Raw genomic sequence first — 18,408 nt, forward strand, 5'->3', positions numbered from 1 at the left:
TTGAAGAATTAAGACTGAATAGTTGGCTGGGGTCAGATTGTGGCTTCAAATGTTAGAGTTCAGAAATGGGTGGCCCTTGGCCCCATGAGGGCCTGTGTTTTCTTTTCTCTGCAATGATTCTTTACTTTTTTCACTTTATCCCCACTGTTTAATAATTGGGGGAGTTCACATAAAAATTCGAATTTCTGATGATAATACGATTATATATTGTGAAAAATGATATTTCTTTTTGTTTAACATAGAAAGTTTTTAATATGTACAGTGCTTTATTTTTCTGCCTGGCACTTATAGGCATTTTTATTTGCAACTCTGCATTTGGGAGCTTAATATTCATAAGTATTTATATTAATCCATTTGAGAATTCTCCTGAGAGGCTTTTTAAAGAGAATTTGAAATTAAAGATATTATTTTATGAAATTATTTTTATTATGGCACACTTCACAGCATCTCAGAGCTTCTCAGTTTAATAGTAAAATACTTTCATCTAGAATTTTAACTATCAGTTAAGAATGACCAGAAATAATTTTCTTTTTCATTTTAGGTACTCCAGTAATTAAAGAGGATGAAGAAGAAGAAAACTAACACCGGGTTTTTCACTTTGTGTTAATTTATTTAAATATCATAAGAACAATAGATAAGTTTTGTATAATTGTCTACTTTAAAGTTTCTGTGTGGGGCAAAAGGTTCTTAAAAAAAATAACACAAATCTCTCTTTTTTTTCCCCTTAACCTATTCAGTGTTTCTCCCCAACACCAGTAATGCTAACTTTATATATTCTAGTTCTCTTTTTAGAAACTACAAAATTTTCATTTTTGTCTTCATTCGCAGTTATGTACTGTGTGGCCCCATCTACTGAAACCTTTATTGGCCAGTCATTTTTAACAACAAAGGAACAAATGTTCTTTATTCAGTTTGTTTGTTGTTTGTTTGGTCTTTTTTTTTTTGGCCAGGCATTTGAAGAGATGTACTTTTGAATCTGTAGAACATTTTTCCCGAAGGTCCATCTCCTTTGATTTAGAAGCACAAATGTATCATGCCTTTGTTCAGAAGGCAGAAGGGTGATGGGAAGAGTTCCTCTTAGAAATACAGCAGCAGCCCTAGAGCTAGGATGCCAAAGCCCAATTGGAATAGCTATGGTGAAAAAAGGAAAAATTAATATCTTGGAGGCCTTCTAGCCCATGTTATATTTAATTGTTTTTCTAAAAATGTGTGCATTGTCAACTGGAATTTAGGTTGTGTTCACGTGCATGGCCACTTGAGTCATTGTGTACAATCAGTCATTCTTTGATCTAGGTCAGTGGTTAAAATGACTGTCATGATCACTCCTTTGACCAGTAATGTGGCCATGGTACTCATGTGGACCTGGCCTTAAGCACACTTTTTGGCTTATAGTTCCTTATGTTTAAAGCAGTAGTTATATGTGAATTCTCAGCCTAAATGTTGGCCATTGGTATATGTCAAAATCTACCCTAATGAATTTGGTCTGGTGATCCTCAATGCTGGGAAAAGTGATTGTTATGGTTATAAGTGTACAGACATAGAGATTGAATAATTACCTTTTAGTAAACGAAACCTTAGTATTTCAAGGTGTACTTTTGAGAAGTTCTAAGTTAAACAGCTTTTAAAATGTATGATGTAAGTGGTTGTGGAGGGAAGAGAGAAGAGATGTTTTATTATAGGATCCCAGGCAAATGGCAGTGTATTTGAGGATTGCCTCCTATATGAAGCATTGTAGGTGATTTAACCTCAAAATTGCAAAGCAATAGTTAGATGCAGAGATTAGAATTTATCATGTAAGAAGATTTTTTTCTGGAAAATGCAAGGCGTTGTAGTCAGTAACCAGACACAGATGCATTCACTAACCATAGCAGACCATGACTGAATCATTCATGGATTGCAGAAAAGAAGTCAGGAGCCCTCTGCCAAATTGTGCCTAAAATCCCTCAACCAGAGACTATTGATTCTTGTTTCCCCATCTACTTGTGTGATTTTACTTGCATAAAATCACAGTGAAAGAGGGGAAAATCACTTTTAAAAAGTGATTGCATAAGTAGCCCTTGGTTTCAGAAGTTTTCAGTATCATTTAAGTAGGAATTACTTGATTTTTCTAAGAGTCACTCTGATCAAAAGGGACCACTGCTTTGACAATCAACCCTAAATACAAACAAGAGGAAAACTTAGTCTAATATCTTTCTAGCTTCCTTTTAGCTCTTTCTTTCAATCTGATAGGAAGAAACCTTTACTCCGACGGGCTTATACATTCAAAGCCTCTGGGCATATCTTTTGTGAACTATAGGTTCATTTTCCTTGCTGATGTTTGAGTCCCCATAAGCTGAGAGGGAAGATGATCTTCTTTACTTGTAGTTTGCACTTCATCCAGTAGGCACACTTGAAGCCATATTGCTGTATGTGGGCATATTTTCTAAGAGTTACCCTGGAATAAGGAATGGTTGACTTCATATTGAATTTATTTGTAAAATGGCTTATGGTTTTGGTATTTGGTTTTTCTGAATTCTGTAATATAGAAACTAGTTTTCTTCTCTTTTTCTCCTTGTTTCTTAGTGTCTCTTAATCACTAGTAGTTCTCAGAGAAATGTAAGGTGTTTTTCTGTGTCCCTTTCACACAAAATTTCAACACAAAATTCATATTCAGTTCCATTCAACAAATATTTGGATATGTTGCATCCCTGTTCATGGAATCAAAGTCAGAATCCATGCCATTAGAAAATGGAAGATAAGGGTGTATGAAGAAGTTCAGGATGTTTTCTAAAATCGTTCCTCAAATCATCCTTTACTGCTGCAAATTTAGCTGATACTAAATGCCTTTGGTTTATGTGTCTTGGATTAGATATTTTACCTACTTGAAATGGATTCTCTCTGTGCTCCTAGTTTAAGGAATTAAGCTATAAGTGGATCATTTAAATTTCTTACCCCTATTCTTATAAATGATAGTAGAAGCTCTGGAATCAGTTCACTATCTTTATTTTCACAGCAAATTTGATTTTAGTCTACTAAGGAATTTAATTTTTCTATGTTCCCTAACTCTAAGCTTGTGGCCATATTTCCCAGTCAGGCCTTGAAAGACTTTTGTGTTCTCTGTTAATAGGATTTTGTTCCTTTAAACCAGAGATTCTCAACCTTGGCACTATTAACATTTTGGGCTGCATAATTCATTGTTGTGGGGGGATGTCCTGTGTATCATAGGATATTTAGCAGCATCCCTGGCCTCTGCGTAGTAGATGCTAGTAGAACCCCCTCCCCAGTTGTGACAACAAAAGATGTTTCCAGACATTGCCATCTGTACCCTGGGGAAGGGAGGTGAGAACAGATTCTCCCTTGGTTAAGAATCAGCGCTTTATACACCAACATTCCTTTTGTCCAAGGCCCATCTACTTTTACTCTCTAGCCATGTGCCACTTGAGTTGTATGAGAGAAGGTGATGTATTTAATAATCATGAAAGGAGGGAGATGGCCACTGGTATTTCCCCTTTTTGTAGTGCTCATTTTCATAATTTTCACGTTAGGAACTCAGGGCTGAAAGGTTTAACTTATCTTTTTTCAGCAGGGTCTCAACTTTTTTTTCTTAGCATTCTTATCTTAGGACAGTAATTATTAACCTACCTCTCTGTTACTATCAACAGAATCCAACTTTGTGATAGATTTTGCTTTGTCTCTAAAGTTTAATATTTTGAGTGTACTTTAGAAAATGGATCATCATTCTTTAAGCGTCATTCATTGTCTAATGATGCATAGAATTTTACAGACTGTGGCAATCATTAAATACAGAAAAATATTGTATAAAATATGATAATCATATATGAAAGTTAGCTGGTGTAGACTTCGATTTTGGGTGTGATCAGAAGAATGTCTGCTCATGACAACTTGTGAATAACTCGGTGTGGTTACTGGATCCATTCCACATACAGAGGCGGTATAAGGCACTTGAATGTGATTCCTGTGTGGAAAGAAAATTTCCACTTGTACAGGTGCTTCTTCTGACACCTTTACCAGTGGTCTGAAGCCAAATATGGAGGAATTAGAAATCAATCTTGACTATTGACTTATTCTCAGAGTAGGTGATATATAAATAGAGTTGGAATTCTACCTGGGTTTTTTTTTGAAGGGATACATGGAAAACTGTAGGACCCAGAAAGGTTGGACTTAATCATTCACTCAAAAAAATTGGAGAAAAGTGTCAAAGCAGCGATCATGATTACTTAGTGTCTCTCTGATGCAGTCAGACCATCGATCAGTTCACTAAGACCTTACGTGTTGTATGTATTGGTAAAGGGAGAAAACTGCTAAGATGCAAGTTATACTTTACCAGAAATTTATTCCTTTGGCACACAATTTCTTTATTTGGGCTGTTTAATGTGTCTGTAAATAATGAAATATAAAATAAGATTCAGTATAGCAGAGTTGGTGCTTCTTCTGACACAGCTAACTTGATTGTATTCTTTATCTTCACTCTAGCATGTGTCATATTTTCTTTTTGTGAAATCATAAAATAAGTAAAAATTTAAAAATTAAGGGTTACATTTAAAAATGACTGAACTTTTAGAAATACCATATCTGTATCTCTTTTCCTGCCTTTTTATAAATCAGTGAGTACAAAGGAAAAAAACTGAAAGGAAAAGCTAGACTGAGTCTTACGTTTTTCTGACCTAAGATACATTGGTAAAACTTCACTTGACACTTGGAGAAGTCATACCTGGATTCTAGTTAATTTCCCATATTGGGCAGGTTAGAGGGGAACCAGCCAACCAAATTATTATCTAGCAAATTTAACAAGGGGGTGGGGGAGAGTAAACTATTTTTCAGTAGATTTGCACTTTAAAATGATGAACTGGATGTTGGTGGAAAGTACTTTCAAAGGGCAGATGAGTAAATACCTAGTCTGCACATGGATGTTAGAGAATCAAACTTCACCCTTGGTCGTCCTGAGCTCACATGAACAGTTGCTGTCTATTGGTATAATCAGCGTCAGGATTTCCCAATTTCCCTACTTGGCTCATCTTCCATGTCTGCTATATCCACGATCATCCCTCTGGGGGATGTGCCAAGTAGTTCTACTCAGAATAGAAACTTAGTATTATCTTTCCCACATATAGATTTAAAAAGTTAATGTACATGTTGGCTAAATTAAGTTGTAGCTAACATTACATGGTGAGAAGCTCTTTGCTTCTTTGAACAGCAGGCTACCTGCTTCTGAGGTGTTATTGCCTAGAGAGCTCAATCCCATCAAGACTGGCGAGTTGGAAGCCGAAGCAAAAATATTTATAGCTGGCTACTTCTCCCCAGGTTGTCAGTTATGATCGTAAGCATCATTCTAGAATCTTTGGCTTCTAGAACCAACTCCATTCTGAAGAACATTTTAACATCTAGTAATACTTTGGTAATCTTTTGTACACAGGAATTTTGTAGCATGACTTTATGACTAAACTTATTATGTTAAATTATTTAGAAATGTTGAGTTTCTGTTATTTTGTGAGACTTATTTTAAAATAGTAATAAATTGTGTTATTTTGTACAAAAATTAATCTGCATCTTATTTGATGATATGATCATTAGTTTAACTAATATAGAGTAGAGCAACCATGTGAACTTTCAATGATATTTGGTCCTGAAGAAAGTCAGCTTTTGGATAACATTCCACACAGCTTGTGTTTGTGTATGTGTGTATGTGTGTGAGTGAGTGAGAGACAGACATATACAGAGAGAGAGAGAGAGAGAGAGAGAGAGAGACTAGCTCATTTCTTTATGCTAATTTTTTTTTCAGTAGTTCACTACCAATAATTATCTCCTATCCCAGGTTTGTAAAACTCAAAAGTTCTGTGGGCACCATTTCAAATTATTAGGCTCCTGGAAAGAATGCTTCCAGGTCAAGTACTGCTGCACTTGGCCATTCCTAATTCTCACCTTATTTTAAAGTTTAGCTGATAGGCCCTTGAATTGAGAAACAGGAATGACCCAGCAATATCAGTAACATTACACGTTTGCCAGCACATATTCTGAGCTATCAGCCAAAATATAATTTTGGTCATAGAATAGGATTGTAGTGCAGTTTCTACTTGTTATTCCACAGTTCTTTGATTATGTGGATATGTTTCTTGCTGCTGTCCTCTTAAAAAGCAGAAAAATTTTAATTTCTGAACCTGTAAAGAGAAAGCCTTAATTCAGATCATAAATTATTTTTAGTTGTTTCCTAGAAAAAAGGGTGGACATCTAGGATCCTGGCATTGTTTTATATTATATATGTATTATATTAAATTTATATGTATGCAGTGTAGATATATACAATTGTTATAATTAAATAGTAAAAGTCAGAATTCTAGGTGATGACCTTCCCTCCCATGATACAATCAGCTCTGCCGCTATAAAAAGAAGGTACATATTCTTATGTACATCGACAGGTGCCCATAACATACCAGGTGAAGAAATTAAAAGAACCCCTATTTATTTTTAAGAATGTAATGTGTTGGCAGGCCAGTTAGCTCAGTTGGTTGGAGTGCAGCCTTATAACACCCAGGTCAAGGGTTTGAATCTTCATACTTGCCAGCCACCCAAAAAAATGTTTGTGTATGGAGAGTGTGTACATTTATATGGTGGCTGGGTGGCGTGTGGTGGCAGTGGGAGTGTTTGTGTATGTGTGGGGAGAAATGGGAATGTATGTTGGAGGCTGGGTGACTGGATAGTGTGCGTGCATAGTGGGAGGAGGGGTGTTTATGATGGAGTATGGGGGTGGTGAGGGTGAATGCATGAAGATAGGTGTATGAGAGGTGGGGGGAGTGTGTGTGTGCACCTGATGCCATTGGGAACAGAGGGGGAAGCTATGTGAGCCTGTGGATAGGGGACAGGAGACATGGCAAGTGTTTATGAGGGGTGAAGATATGTGTATCTGTGGCGAGGGGAGGCAAGTATGTGGAGATGTGTGTGAGGGAAGGAGAGTGAGAGAGGGAGTACAGACATGACCTGGGAAGTGAAGACACGATTGAGTATACAGAAAAATCTGGAAGAATATATACCAGTATTGGGCTTTGTAAATTCTGTACCATATGATTGTTACATGAGTCAACAGCTATAATTTTCAAAACTTATTAGGGGAAAACCCCATTGATCACGTAACGGTTATGGAGTCACTTCTGTATTTACTAAGGATCTCAAAAGATGGATGTCTTCGGTCACTGAATCTCTGTAGTCAAATAAACATGTTTTTAAGCCATAGTTCCCTTTTTATGTCTCCTTGATATAAAATGGCTGCTGTAAAACACTTATTTTACACATGTATGATGAGTTATAATTATCTCTTCAGTGAAACAAAAATTTCTAGCTGAAAAGTGATTCAAAAATGGAGAAAAAAAACATTGCTAAATAACCTCCTGAACCCCATTTCAGGATTTTCTCAAATTTTGTAGTAAATGTTTTACTTATACACGTCTATTTAATCTTCTAGCATTTGCCTTGAAAAGAACATGTAAAAATTGAACACACTAAAAGGTACTGCAATTTAAACTCATAGTATAAAGTTTAAAAGTAAAAAAAAAATTGCAGTTTTTTTTTTTAATGACACGGGGGAAAGTCTTCTTAAGAAAAAAGGATACAGGACTTAATTACACTGAAAACTTCTATACATGTCAGAAAAATGAGAACACAATAGAATTTTAAAAATATTTTTATTCATATACATCTATTTGATAACTTCAAATTTAGAATCCTTAGAATCAGCATAAACAAGAAGTATTACATGACAAAGATTTGAAATAGGTGAACAGATTAATGTAAGTGGCTTATATCAACCTCTACATGTGATTTATATCTGTATCTTATACAGTGAAAAATAGATTCACAGTTCCATAATTGCAGTATTTTTCTAACACCCCATTTTGTAATCTCAGTACTTTTCAATTAAACTAACCCTGATGTTTAAAGATGAGAAATAAATTTGCATTTAAAGTTGAGTAGCTAATATCTAATAAATTCAAATTTCTTTCCATTAATATAAATCAGGAACAATTTACAGTAAACACAAACTATCCATGATATTAGTAAGAACAGTTCACATTTTTACTGAACACTTCCTGTGAGCCAGCCCCTGTGCTAAATGTCTGAACATGCAATTTCATTTAATTATCTCAATGGGAAACTTCACAGGTTCACATTTTCACAACTGATGATGCCACGATGAAAGCTTGCACTGCACACTTGTGTCCAAGCCTTTCCCTGGCATTTTAGCCAGCATGACCCATTTGTTTTTTGTTTTTTTTTTTTTTTTTCCGTGACCGGCACTCAGCCAGTGAGTGCACCGGTCATTCCCATATAGGATCCGAACCCGCGACGGGAGCGCGGCCGCGCTCCCAGCGCAGCACGCTACCGAGCGCGCCACGGGCTCGGCCCTGGCATGACCCATTTGTATTGTTGTAGCTGCTCATGGTGCTCACTTGCAAAACTTTACAAATGTTACACAAATATACAGGCCTGACTCCCCCGCCCGCCAAAAGACAAAAACATAAACAGAACGCGGCTAAGTCTTTACTACTCAGAGACACCACACCATTAAGACCGCACAGGAACCACGAAAGCAGATGTGATGTAGGTATGCACTAGAGCCCCCTTTCCTGGGACTCAGAAGTGCCCTTCCAGGCCTAACTGCAGGAGGGCGGCCTCAGCCTCCTCCTCTTCCTCTTTGGCCTCCTCCTCGCGGATCTGCACCAGCAACTGGAAGAGGTTAGGGGCTGGCCCTTCCCCAGCCCCGGCCAGCCACAGCTGCCTTCGGATAGCCCCGCTGTGGTTGGCCCCGGCAATGACTTGCTCCAGGCGGGCCTGGTTCACGTTATCTTTATCAATGGCCCCCTTCTCCACCACCTTTTGCAGCAGAGGCTCCAGACGAATGACATAAGCAGACAACGTTTCTCCCGGGTTCTGATAAGTGTTTAGAAATCTGACCTGCGCATCCCTAGAGCTCTCGACGCTCCCAAACACCTGCTCAAGCGCCTTCAGGCATTCGGCGGTGGTTATGGCTCGGTTGTTGTTCTTGAGGATGCGAATGACATCAGCGGCGGGGCCTCTAAGACTCTCCAGCAATCGCCGCCTCTTCTCTACATCAGACACCTGCCAGTCCTCTATGACCTCATTAGTGTGCTCCAGCCAGGCCTCAAAGGTCTCCTCCCCAGGCCCCGGGATGTCCCTCCCCGAGAACAGCGTCAGCTTCTTGTACCATATGGATTCAACAAGAGGCTGAATAACATTATCCAAAATATAGTTTAGCATCTCTGCTGGCATTTCTGGGCTTGGGGCCGGAGCAGGGTTCTGAAACCCGAGGACACGGGCGACATCTTGCACGGTCCACCCTTCCCTAGCTAGGAAGAGGTGTAGCCTTTCTAGAAATTCAGCATCCGAAGTCGGGGGCTTAAAGATCACTTTCCAGACCCCTCCTTTGCCCGGCATCTCTCGGGGGATCGCAGCGTAGTCGACAGCGCCAGTGAGCTCCAACAAGGCTGCTTTAGCATTCTCTTCCCTCCAGAACATTCTCCCGAGCACTCGATAGGGCACCTGGGGCATCGCAGCCTGGAGGGTCTCTTCGATCTCAGCCTCATCACAGTTTACCGGGATCCCCGAGACCAGCAGGGCTCTCTGGGAGTTCACATCCATCCCCCTGCACCAGTCTTCCAACAGTGTCATCGCCATTTCCCCAACTACCGAGGGCGCCAATTCTGCAAACACGGATGAGACTGTGGCTCACCGCGCTCTAGGACTGAGACCGATACCAGCCACTGCCCCAAGGAGGCCCGAGGCGGGCAGCTTCACGCAATGACAATCAACACATGACACCAACGTCCTGCTCTCGCCCTCTCCCGGCCCACAAAGGCAGACCCCCCGCGCGGTCCCGGAGCAGAGCCTCGGGAATGCTCCGGCGGTCAGTCACGCGGCCATCGCCATCTTACGTCTCGGGTCGGGCTCGGCGGCCGGGGTCTGTCGCCTGCAGACAGGGCGTCGCGTCGGGACGCACAAGGCGAGGAGAGAGGGCGGGAAGCGAAGGCAGGCGCCGCGGGCCGCAGAGCCGCTGGGTGTGGTCGCGGGGCGTGGTCGCCGGGCGTTCGCTGCGGCTCCTGGAGTCGATCGGGCGGTCGCGGTCGGAGCCCGGCCTTCAGGTGGCGTGGAGCGGCTGCCTGGCAGGCGGGGACTGTGCCGCCCCGGAGGGAGAGACTGTCCCGAGCCGGCAGCGGCCGAGGGGCCAGCCCGCGAACGGCTTCTACGCGGGCGCGGGAACCTCTCTGGGCGGCGAAGACAGCCTAGGACAGCCTAGGACAGCGGCAGCAGAGGCGTCGGAAGGACGGAGAAGCGAGGCTAGGGGCGAGGGCGGCGCTGCGTGCCGGCCGCAGCAGGCTGGGGCGGCCGGCGAGCCCTCCCCGCAGCCAGCCGAGGTGCTACTGCCGCAGTGGAGCTCGGCGTCAGCCAGCCAGCGGCTTCCGCCCCGCCCAGTGTCGCCCCCGCCGCGGAGCCGCAAGAGCGTAGCCATGGCAACGGTGTCCCAGACGACGCAAGATCCCTGCGTTGATGGGGGTCGCGCGGTTGCCATGGTGCCAGCGAGCGGCTCGGGCACTTGTTTCTTTGATGGCGCATTTCCTTTCTCAGATTTTACGGAGTTTTTTTTTTTTTTTTAAACAATAAACCAAAACTCCTAAGCACCGTATTTAAAAATTATCTAATTCTGGAGTGGATTTGAGATGATATTGTTGGAAATGCATGCATCGTGGTGGACTTGTCTACTCAGGTTGCTCGTTCAGCGAGTCTGTGCTGCATATGGAAATATTCTCCCCAGCACGCCGGCTTCCCCGTGCCACCTGACCACACTCTGCACCCTCCGTATTTCATTCCAGTGAAACTAAAACTTCGGAGTGTGCATTTGCGTGTTTTTGTGTGGGACATTGAGTTTACACTTTTTCTTGTCTAAAATTTTGCAAGATCTGTGTCTGCTCAGTAATCTTTGTAGTCAGGCAGACACGTGTGATATTTCCCCTGGTCTGGCGTCATTGACAATGGACTGGTAAAACAGAGTACTTATGGTTCAAAAATGTCGAGAAACCTCCTTGCAAACAAAAGGCCTACTTACATCAATCCAGATGATGAAAATCTCCCCAAAAGAACGCAGTATTCAAGTTTGAATTTTTAAAACCTTATTTAATAAAAGGTTTAAAGATACAGAAGAACATTCAAAAGTAAATAAGTTACATAGGTACATTACAATCACATCAGCAAGATTCTCTTTAGTGTATTAATTATTTTTTATAAAAAGCACACAAAAAATAAAATCTTCAGTCTGGTCTATCACAACTGTACAGCAAAAGAGGTAATATTTATATATATGTACACTATTTTAATATGTAACAGTCTTTTTAAAAAAGGGTGCCACAGGCAGCAAACACACAAAAGGCAGTGTCTGATCATTTTTGTTTCAAAATAAAAGGAATATAGTTATTTATGCTATTAAAATATTTGTACAATATTTACAGACTGTCAAGGCTGTTCCTGTGCTCTGTCCCCTCCACCAAGGCCTTCAACTTAGACACGAATGAGGAAAAGGTGAAACAGCTGCAAATTGTTTGTTAGAGGCAAATGTCAACACAGCAAAATGTGAGAACATTTTTTATAAAAATATGCATACTTCCTGTAAACCTAAGGAGTTAGGCTTGCCAGTCTGTTAATAAATACCATCCCAGAAAAGTAAGCCCCAGTAAAAATACATTTAAACAACTGAGGCTTGAGTATGTGTTATATTCCTCCTTCATCTTAACATCTGGCACATGAGAAGAAAGAGGTTAGGTCACTGAGGCAGTTAAATATAGGCGATCCCTTTAGAGATAAGCAGCACAAGACCTCTGTGCCAGGGGTGGAGTTGGGGTGGCAGAAGGGACAGATGTGTACTTTAGCTGTGAAGGTGGCTGCTGAAGGCATGGAGGACAGTAATGACAGCACTGTCTCCTTGGATGGGTAAGAGACCTCAGAAATGGTCTGGAACACAGGCACTAGGTCAGTTTCATACCCTTAGCTGAATGCAGATGGACGCTGGGAGATGGATATGGTGAGATGGTACAGGGAGGACATTGTAAAGCTGGAGGTGTTTGTCATTTAACTTCTTAAAGCAAAGAGCTCTGAATAGAAGGAAACCACAAAACACAAGCCTAATGTGTTCATAGGGAGAAAGCACCATTATACCTATGCCAGCTTCTATGGCTGCACCTACTTTATTGGCAGGTCACTTGCCACAATTGCATCTGCCCTCTAAACATTTTAATTTTCACGTTGCATTCTAGATATAAATGCCTCCTGGAGCATGGACCCTCCCCAAATACGGTGTTTGGTAGGATTAACACAGAGGTACCATCTTGATTTTCCCCAGCTACATTCACCTGGTCTGGCCTCTGTGCCCCTAAGAGTAGAATCACTTTCTCATCAAAAAAGATTTCTAAGTACTGGGTGTTACCACTGAACAGAAAGGTCTCAGGTGACTGAAAGAAGTTTGTTACTGCATGTCCATAAAGGGGCCTGAAACCAATACAGTTGAAATAGAAAAAATCTTGGGAAACGTAAGTAGCACTTTGGGGCTAAGCAGTGAAGGCACTCATATTACAAAAGTGATTTAGAAGAGAGCCTACATTTGCTACCCTCCTGCTTCTAGAGGGTACATCAGATTTTTGCAATCTCGGGACACTGAGTTTGTAGAAGCCTATGAAGGAAACTAGCTGGAAAGTTGGAAATCTATGTAGCAGCCCAGGAGTCAGGAGGGAGAATTTTGTTACTCCAATAGCAGGGGTCCTCTAGAACCATATTAATGCATAAATGAATGTTGAAAAATACCTGATAGTGCATAGTTTAAGAACAAAACTCCCTCTCCACTCCCAGTTACTGACATGATGCCTTTAGGCTATCTCATAAGGAGTAGCAGAATGAATACTTTTTGGCTCCTTTCTAACATGTTGACATGTCATATATGCATTCATTTATAACTTCTTTTGCACAATTAAAGTTGAGAAATAAGATCAGAAAAATAACTCAGCCCTCCATGGGACTGACAAGTGAAGGGGCCTCCACAACCTTCTGGCCCATTCACTTCAGTGACTCCAAGCCAAATATGGCTTCTTCAAGCCAGAATCCAGGCCTGATAAACAAAACTAGAATTCTGGCCTCCTGCCAATTCCCTCCGCAATTTCAAAGTACAGCTGGAGAAGGGGTAGCAATAAGAACTGCCTTCCCTCCCTCCTGCTGTTCTGTGTGGCTTCTAGTGTCACCCTCGACCTTTCCACCCTCTTTCAGTGCTACTATCGTTCCTATTGGCAAGAGCTTCCATAGCAAACAGGTGAGGGACCCTAGGGCCTTGGGGATTGGGGTGGGGTGGGGGCTGGGGTTGTCAAGGTGCCTTGTTTTGGGATAAATGCACTTGGGCCTCTGGAAAGCAGGAGGCCCCTGGTCCCTGAGAGGATGTTAAAAATTAAATATTAAGAATAAATAAATAGCTCCCAAATGACACGAGTCAAAGAATGAAGGCTCCTGTCCAATCTAGTTAGGAGACCTCCCCCTCCCAGGGAAGGATCCAGAAATCTCCTGCGTGCAAGACTGTGGGCTGGGCTGTGGACATTAATATTAGATGGGGTGGGGTGCAGTGGGTTTAGGTGGCAGCTGCTGAGGGCAGGACAGCAGCAAGCAGGGAGTTGGCACCAAGGAGGAGCAGGCTGGGCCTCTCCAGGACCTGCTTGAGGCTGTTTCCGTAGCAGCATCCAGGGCCCAAAGGTATTTGGCAAAAAGGTGGGAAGCAGAAAGAGCCAGGCTTGTCGAAAGCTCCCTCAGGCCTAGTCCTGCAGCAACCAGCCTCTGTACAGTTCCTTTCCCTTCCACAAATGTTCGAGAAACCTTTCCAGGCCCAGCAGGGCTGCTAGCAAGCAGCAAAGGGATAGTACCTGTCCTCGGCCTCCGTCCCAGGGAGGAGGTAGCCTCTCTGAGGACAGCTGTGCAGGGGCAGCACAGGCGTCAAGCTAAGTCCCCTCTCAGAGCCACCCCTCTCCCTCCAAGGAAGTCCCTTTCTCTGGGGCTTGGGGCAGGGCCTGTGCAGCCTTCGAGGTCCTCTGGAGAGGGAACAATGCTGCGAAGGTTGTGAGCTTGTGCTTGGCTCTCATGGTGGTCTCCTGGAGACTCAGGGGAGGAGGGGGAGGCGAAGAGGCGGGAAGAGACTGCGCGGCAGCAGAGGCGGCAGCAGAGACGGGAGTGTGAGGCGAGCGGCGCGGCGCGGAGCCAGTGCCTCCGGAGGGGACCAGGCCTCTCACAGATCCAGGAGGGCATGAGGACACCTTCCGACAGACAGACCCACTGCAAAGAGAACTGGATCGTGCAGCCCCTAACGCCGTTCCCGAGGCCTTTCTAAGTAAAAGAGCCGTTTATTTCACTGCCTTGTTTGCTTCGCAGAGAAAAGTCTGCGATTCTCTCCTCCTCCTCGCTCTTGGGGTTGCAGGTGTCTGCGGACGCTCGGCGGCCAGGAGGGCCGCGGCCACCGGCGCACTCAGCCCTTCTCGCCCGCGCCGCCCTCCTCCCGCACAGCCTGCTGGTGCGGGGCGGCGGCTGCGGCGGCGGCCGCGGCCTCCTTCTCCTTCTGCTTCAGCGCCGCCGCCTTCTTCTCCTGCTCCGCGTGGCTCTTCATGTGCGCGCTGCGGCTCTTCACCTTGTAAAACACCCTACAGCAGGGAGGGAGCAGCTCAGGACGGGTCCGGCCTCCGCCCGCGACCCCCGGCCTTCCCGCCTTGCTCCAGCCGCGGGCTCCCAGTCACCGCCCCGCAGCCGGCTCCAGCTCCGGCCCGCACCCCATTTTCATAAAAGCTGCCCCCTGACGTCACTGCCCTGGAAACCGGCTGGGCCAATCAGAAGACGGGGGGTGGTCCCCGCTCCTAGTACCTCCCCACCTCGGCCCCGCCCCCACCGCCCAGGTCCTAGTGGGCCCCGCGCAGGCGTCTTACCTGCCACATTTTTTACAAGGGAATGTGTTCTCTTGATTCTGGGTCTTATTAAAGGTCTCTGGTTTCTTCTTCTCCGAAAAAGGTAGTGCCCTTCGTGACTTGCCTGCCCCCTCCCTTGGCTTCTCTGAGGCCTGGCCACCGGCAGACCCCGGGGCGTTGGACTCGTGGCTCCGGAGGATGAGGATGTCATTGGCCTGGAGAGAATCAAACAAGGGGAGTTGAGTGGTTTGGGGAAGAACAGATCCGGAATTCTGGCATCTCTGGGAACGGAGGGCCCTGAAAGGTCATACACTCTTGTCAAATGGTCACCTAGCATCAACTTTAGTCCTTCCAGGAACAAGGTATTTGCTGCCTCCTCAGAAGGCCACTGTGTCTTTGGTCAGCTCTATCGTTTCCATAGTTGCTGGGACAGTAATTCGGTGGACAGCCCTAGCTGCCACAGGCCTTATTGATACCTCTGCCAGGGGTGTCCCCATGAATGAAGCATGTGCTCGTGTTTTCTGTCATTTAGTCCATTCATGCCTTCATTCTATAAGTGTGATGTGCCAGGTGCTGCGGATACAGAGGTTGACAGACAGGAGCCCCTGCCCTCAGAGAGCTCATGGTCTACTGGAGGGACAGATGTGTGGCACAGCATGAGGAACACTAAACAGAGGGGCAGAGGACACCTGGCGGAGACCTGGAGGAGGTGCTGCATGGGGCTCAAGCCAGGGGAGACCTAGATGGCCATCAGAAGTGATATGTATGTGCACTGGGCCCACCCTCATAGGAAAGTGTTCACAAAAGTCAGTAGAATAAAATGTGTGTACATAAGAGCAAGCTCTTGGCACAGGAACAATCAAAGCTCAAATGGAGCAAACAGCTGTGTATTTACAGTTTATGGGAGTTCTGCAAGCATAAGTATACAACACAAATTTTTTTAAAAAGTACTCTTGTAGCAATTCCCCAACGAACCCCTTCCCATCTCTACCCTTTCTCAGGGAAACTCTCCCTGACAAGGAGTAGCTCTGGCTGGTATGTATTGCTTCTGGGCCTGTGATGTGGTGGAGTGTAAGGACCTGGGGAGTGACCTCTGGCCACTCACTGAGCCTCTCTCATACCATTTCCCCCAACTGCAGAATAAGAGTTAACACTCTATATGATTATTGTGAAGACTTAATAACATAATGGAAATAAAAGCACTTTGCAGAGATCATTCATGAGAGGCCATTGTTATTCCTATCAGCTAAGCTCAGTTTCAGACATTCTTGTCAGAGACACAGCTCTCTTGGGGAAAGCCCTGTCTGAGCTACAACTCATGAATGCTTCCTCAATGTCCCACATACCTACTGGGTTTGCACAAAGCCTTTTTCTTCTGAATCTCAGATATAGAAGGAGTGTGGTATTAAAATTAATAGCAGACTCTGGAGTTGGGCTGCCTACTAGCTATGTTATCCTGGGCCCAGTTTCCTCAACTGTAAAATGGGAATAATAATGGCACCCACCACATAGTATTATGAGGAGTAAATAAGTTAACAGCATAAAGTACTTTGTGCACTTGCTGCTATGATGATGGTAATCATCACCACCTGTTCCTGCTGCTCTCCTTCCCACACCCCCAGGCCCAACTCCAGCCCTCCTCCTGGCCCTGGGCTCAGAAAGTGGAGGACACACACTTACCGACTCATTGGCCTGTAGTGTCTGTGTGGCTTTGACGGCCGCTGCCCGCCGGCTGCGCTCTCGCCCCTCTTCCTGCTCCCCCTTCTCCTGGGTTTCTGGCACCTCCTCCTCCCCCTCCTTCCTGGGCTCCTTCACCTCCCTCTTGGGCTCCAGCCTCTCTTCACTTGGGGACTCTCTTCTGGGAGGAGGCACCCTTGGGAACTTCTGGGAAGTCTACAGGGGACAAGAACAAGGGCAGTGAGCCTAGAGCTCCGTCATGCTGCCACAGTGTACTGACTCTGACCCAGCCAGGGGTTCACTAGCCCCTGCCAGCCCTGCTAGTGTGGCCTGGCCCAGCACAGTCTCCTGTACTAGGACTCTGTTGCAGGTCACAGCCCTCCCATAGCTAGTCTGCCTGGGGATAGAAGACAGAGTCTTGAGCCCTGGGAGCCCTGAGAATGAGACTGAACACTCAATCCAGGGCCAGGGACAGAGAGGGAGCATGCCAGTCCTTCCCCATAAGCCACCTGTTCTACTGGACTGGTACCCAGGAGACACAGCCTTAGGCAGTGGCCTGGTGAGTCAGGTAGGTGTTTTAAGCTCCAATTCTAAACTCCCTTTATAATGCTTTCTGTATCTCCACCCCCTTGCCATCTGCAAAATAGGGACCAAGCCACTCCCTGTTTTAGAGCAGTATGTCACCATGTGTGGACATATAACACTGAGATGATGTAATTCTGTGCATGGACACAGAATAACATTCCCTTTTCAATTCTCTTTCAGTCCTGATTATGTCAAGGATAAAGTCTCAGGGTGGTGTTAACGTGTCTTTTACTCTTCTTTAGACTTCATAATCTCTTTAACAAAGAGAGGTCAGGCCTCAGGCTCAGAGCTTTGGTGGATTAACACAGTATCTAGCCAGAATTTAATAACATTACTTGGTTTTCACATATATTTATTTTTACCAGTACCTTCTATTTATGGCAAACAATACTGGTTTTCTATTTATGACTGTGATATAAAGCTTCCCTCCTTTTATTTAAGTAAAAAAATGAGTTGAAAGTATTAAGTATAGCACAAGTAATATGTGGACATGACAAAGATAGTACCGGTGACACATGGCAGGGTACAGATATAGCAGAAATCACAAAGGTGATACAAGAATGAGTTTGGGAAACAACGTTAGAGGTCTGCTGTGAGGAGACAAGAAGTTGATGCTAGTGCAAATACTGTGGGAAAATTCCCCAGTGTTCTGCAGCAACACTATGTATTATTCCTATGGCACCAACAGTATAGAGAGGGGAACCCAAAGGTCCCAGGCCCTGGACATCAGCCCCTTGGGTCTGTCAGGGACACCGCCTTCATCGCCTGCCCTCCACAGGTTCCTGGAGAGTTGGGCCTCAGCCTCCCAGCTCAGCCCTGGCCCCGGACCCAGCCCAGGCTTTAGGCAGCTGAGGCTGGGAAAAGCATCACCTTGATATCCACTTCAACCTCTTCCTGGGCCGACTTCTCGTCGCTTGTATCCACATCCCCAAAGGTTAGAGTCCCGTTGCGGCCAATTTTCACCTGCTTCTTGTAGGTGTAATAGAACTCCACACACTGGGCCACAGTCTTGGTCTGGATCTGGTTTAAAGCCAAAACTGAGGTCAGAGACTATTGGTTTGGCTCACCTGCCTGTGGATAATCCAACCTTTCTTGTCCCTGCATGCCCCTCTTAACCTCAGGCCAAACACTAAACCAAATAAACCAGGAAATGCAAGCATTTCTCCAA

The 18,408-nt window shown here is 44.6% G+C and overlaps 3 protein-coding genes across 4 annotated transcripts in view; 1 reads left to right on the forward strand and 2 right to left on the reverse strand.

Moving 5' to 3' along the window:
- DNAL1 (dynein axonemal light chain 1) overlaps window positions 1-5,482 on the forward strand; it is a 38,151-nt gene extending 32,669 nt beyond the window's left edge. Inside the window, exon 8 of the mRNA XM_063089403.1 lies at window positions 542-5,482. Coding sequence (XP_062945473.1) covers window positions 542-582 — 41 coding nt within the window. The 3' untranslated portion in view covers window positions 583-5,482. The remainder of the gene's footprint in view (window positions 1-541) is intronic.
- Window positions 5,483-8,465: 2,983 nt separating this feature from the next.
- PNMA1 (PNMA family member 1) lies at window positions 8,466-9,845 on the reverse strand. The gene has a single exon (XM_063091904.1). The coding sequence runs from the start codon at window positions 9,682-9,684 to the stop codon at window positions 8,623-8,625; it is 1,062 nt and encodes a 353-aa protein (XP_062947974.1). The 5' UTR covers window positions 9,685-9,845; the 3' UTR covers window positions 8,466-8,622.
- Window positions 9,846-11,240: 1,395 nt separating this feature from the next.
- The window catches only part of MIDEAS (mitotic deacetylase associated SANT domain protein), a 62,567-nt gene continuing 55,399 nt past the window's right edge, over window positions 11,241-18,408 (reverse strand). For both annotated transcript variants that reach the window (XM_063090404.1, XM_063090403.1), the window contains 4 exons: window positions 18,111-18,260; window positions 16,659-16,871; window positions 15,000-15,193; window positions 11,241-14,720 (listed from right to left, as the gene is read on the reverse strand). In XM_063090404.1, coding sequence (XP_062946474.1) covers window positions 14,549-14,720; window positions 15,000-15,193; window positions 16,659-16,871; window positions 18,111-18,260 — 729 coding nt within the window. In that variant the 3' untranslated portion in view covers window positions 11,241-14,548. The remainder of the gene's footprint in view (window positions 14,721-14,999; window positions 15,194-16,658; window positions 16,872-18,110; window positions 18,261-18,408) is intronic.

The sequence above is a fragment of the Cynocephalus volans genome, chromosome 3 (genome assembly GCF_027409185.1).
Source record: "Cynocephalus volans isolate mCynVol1 chromosome 3, mCynVol1.pri, whole genome shotgun sequence".
NCBI lineage: Eukaryota > Metazoa > Chordata > Mammalia > Dermoptera > Cynocephalidae > Cynocephalus > Cynocephalus volans.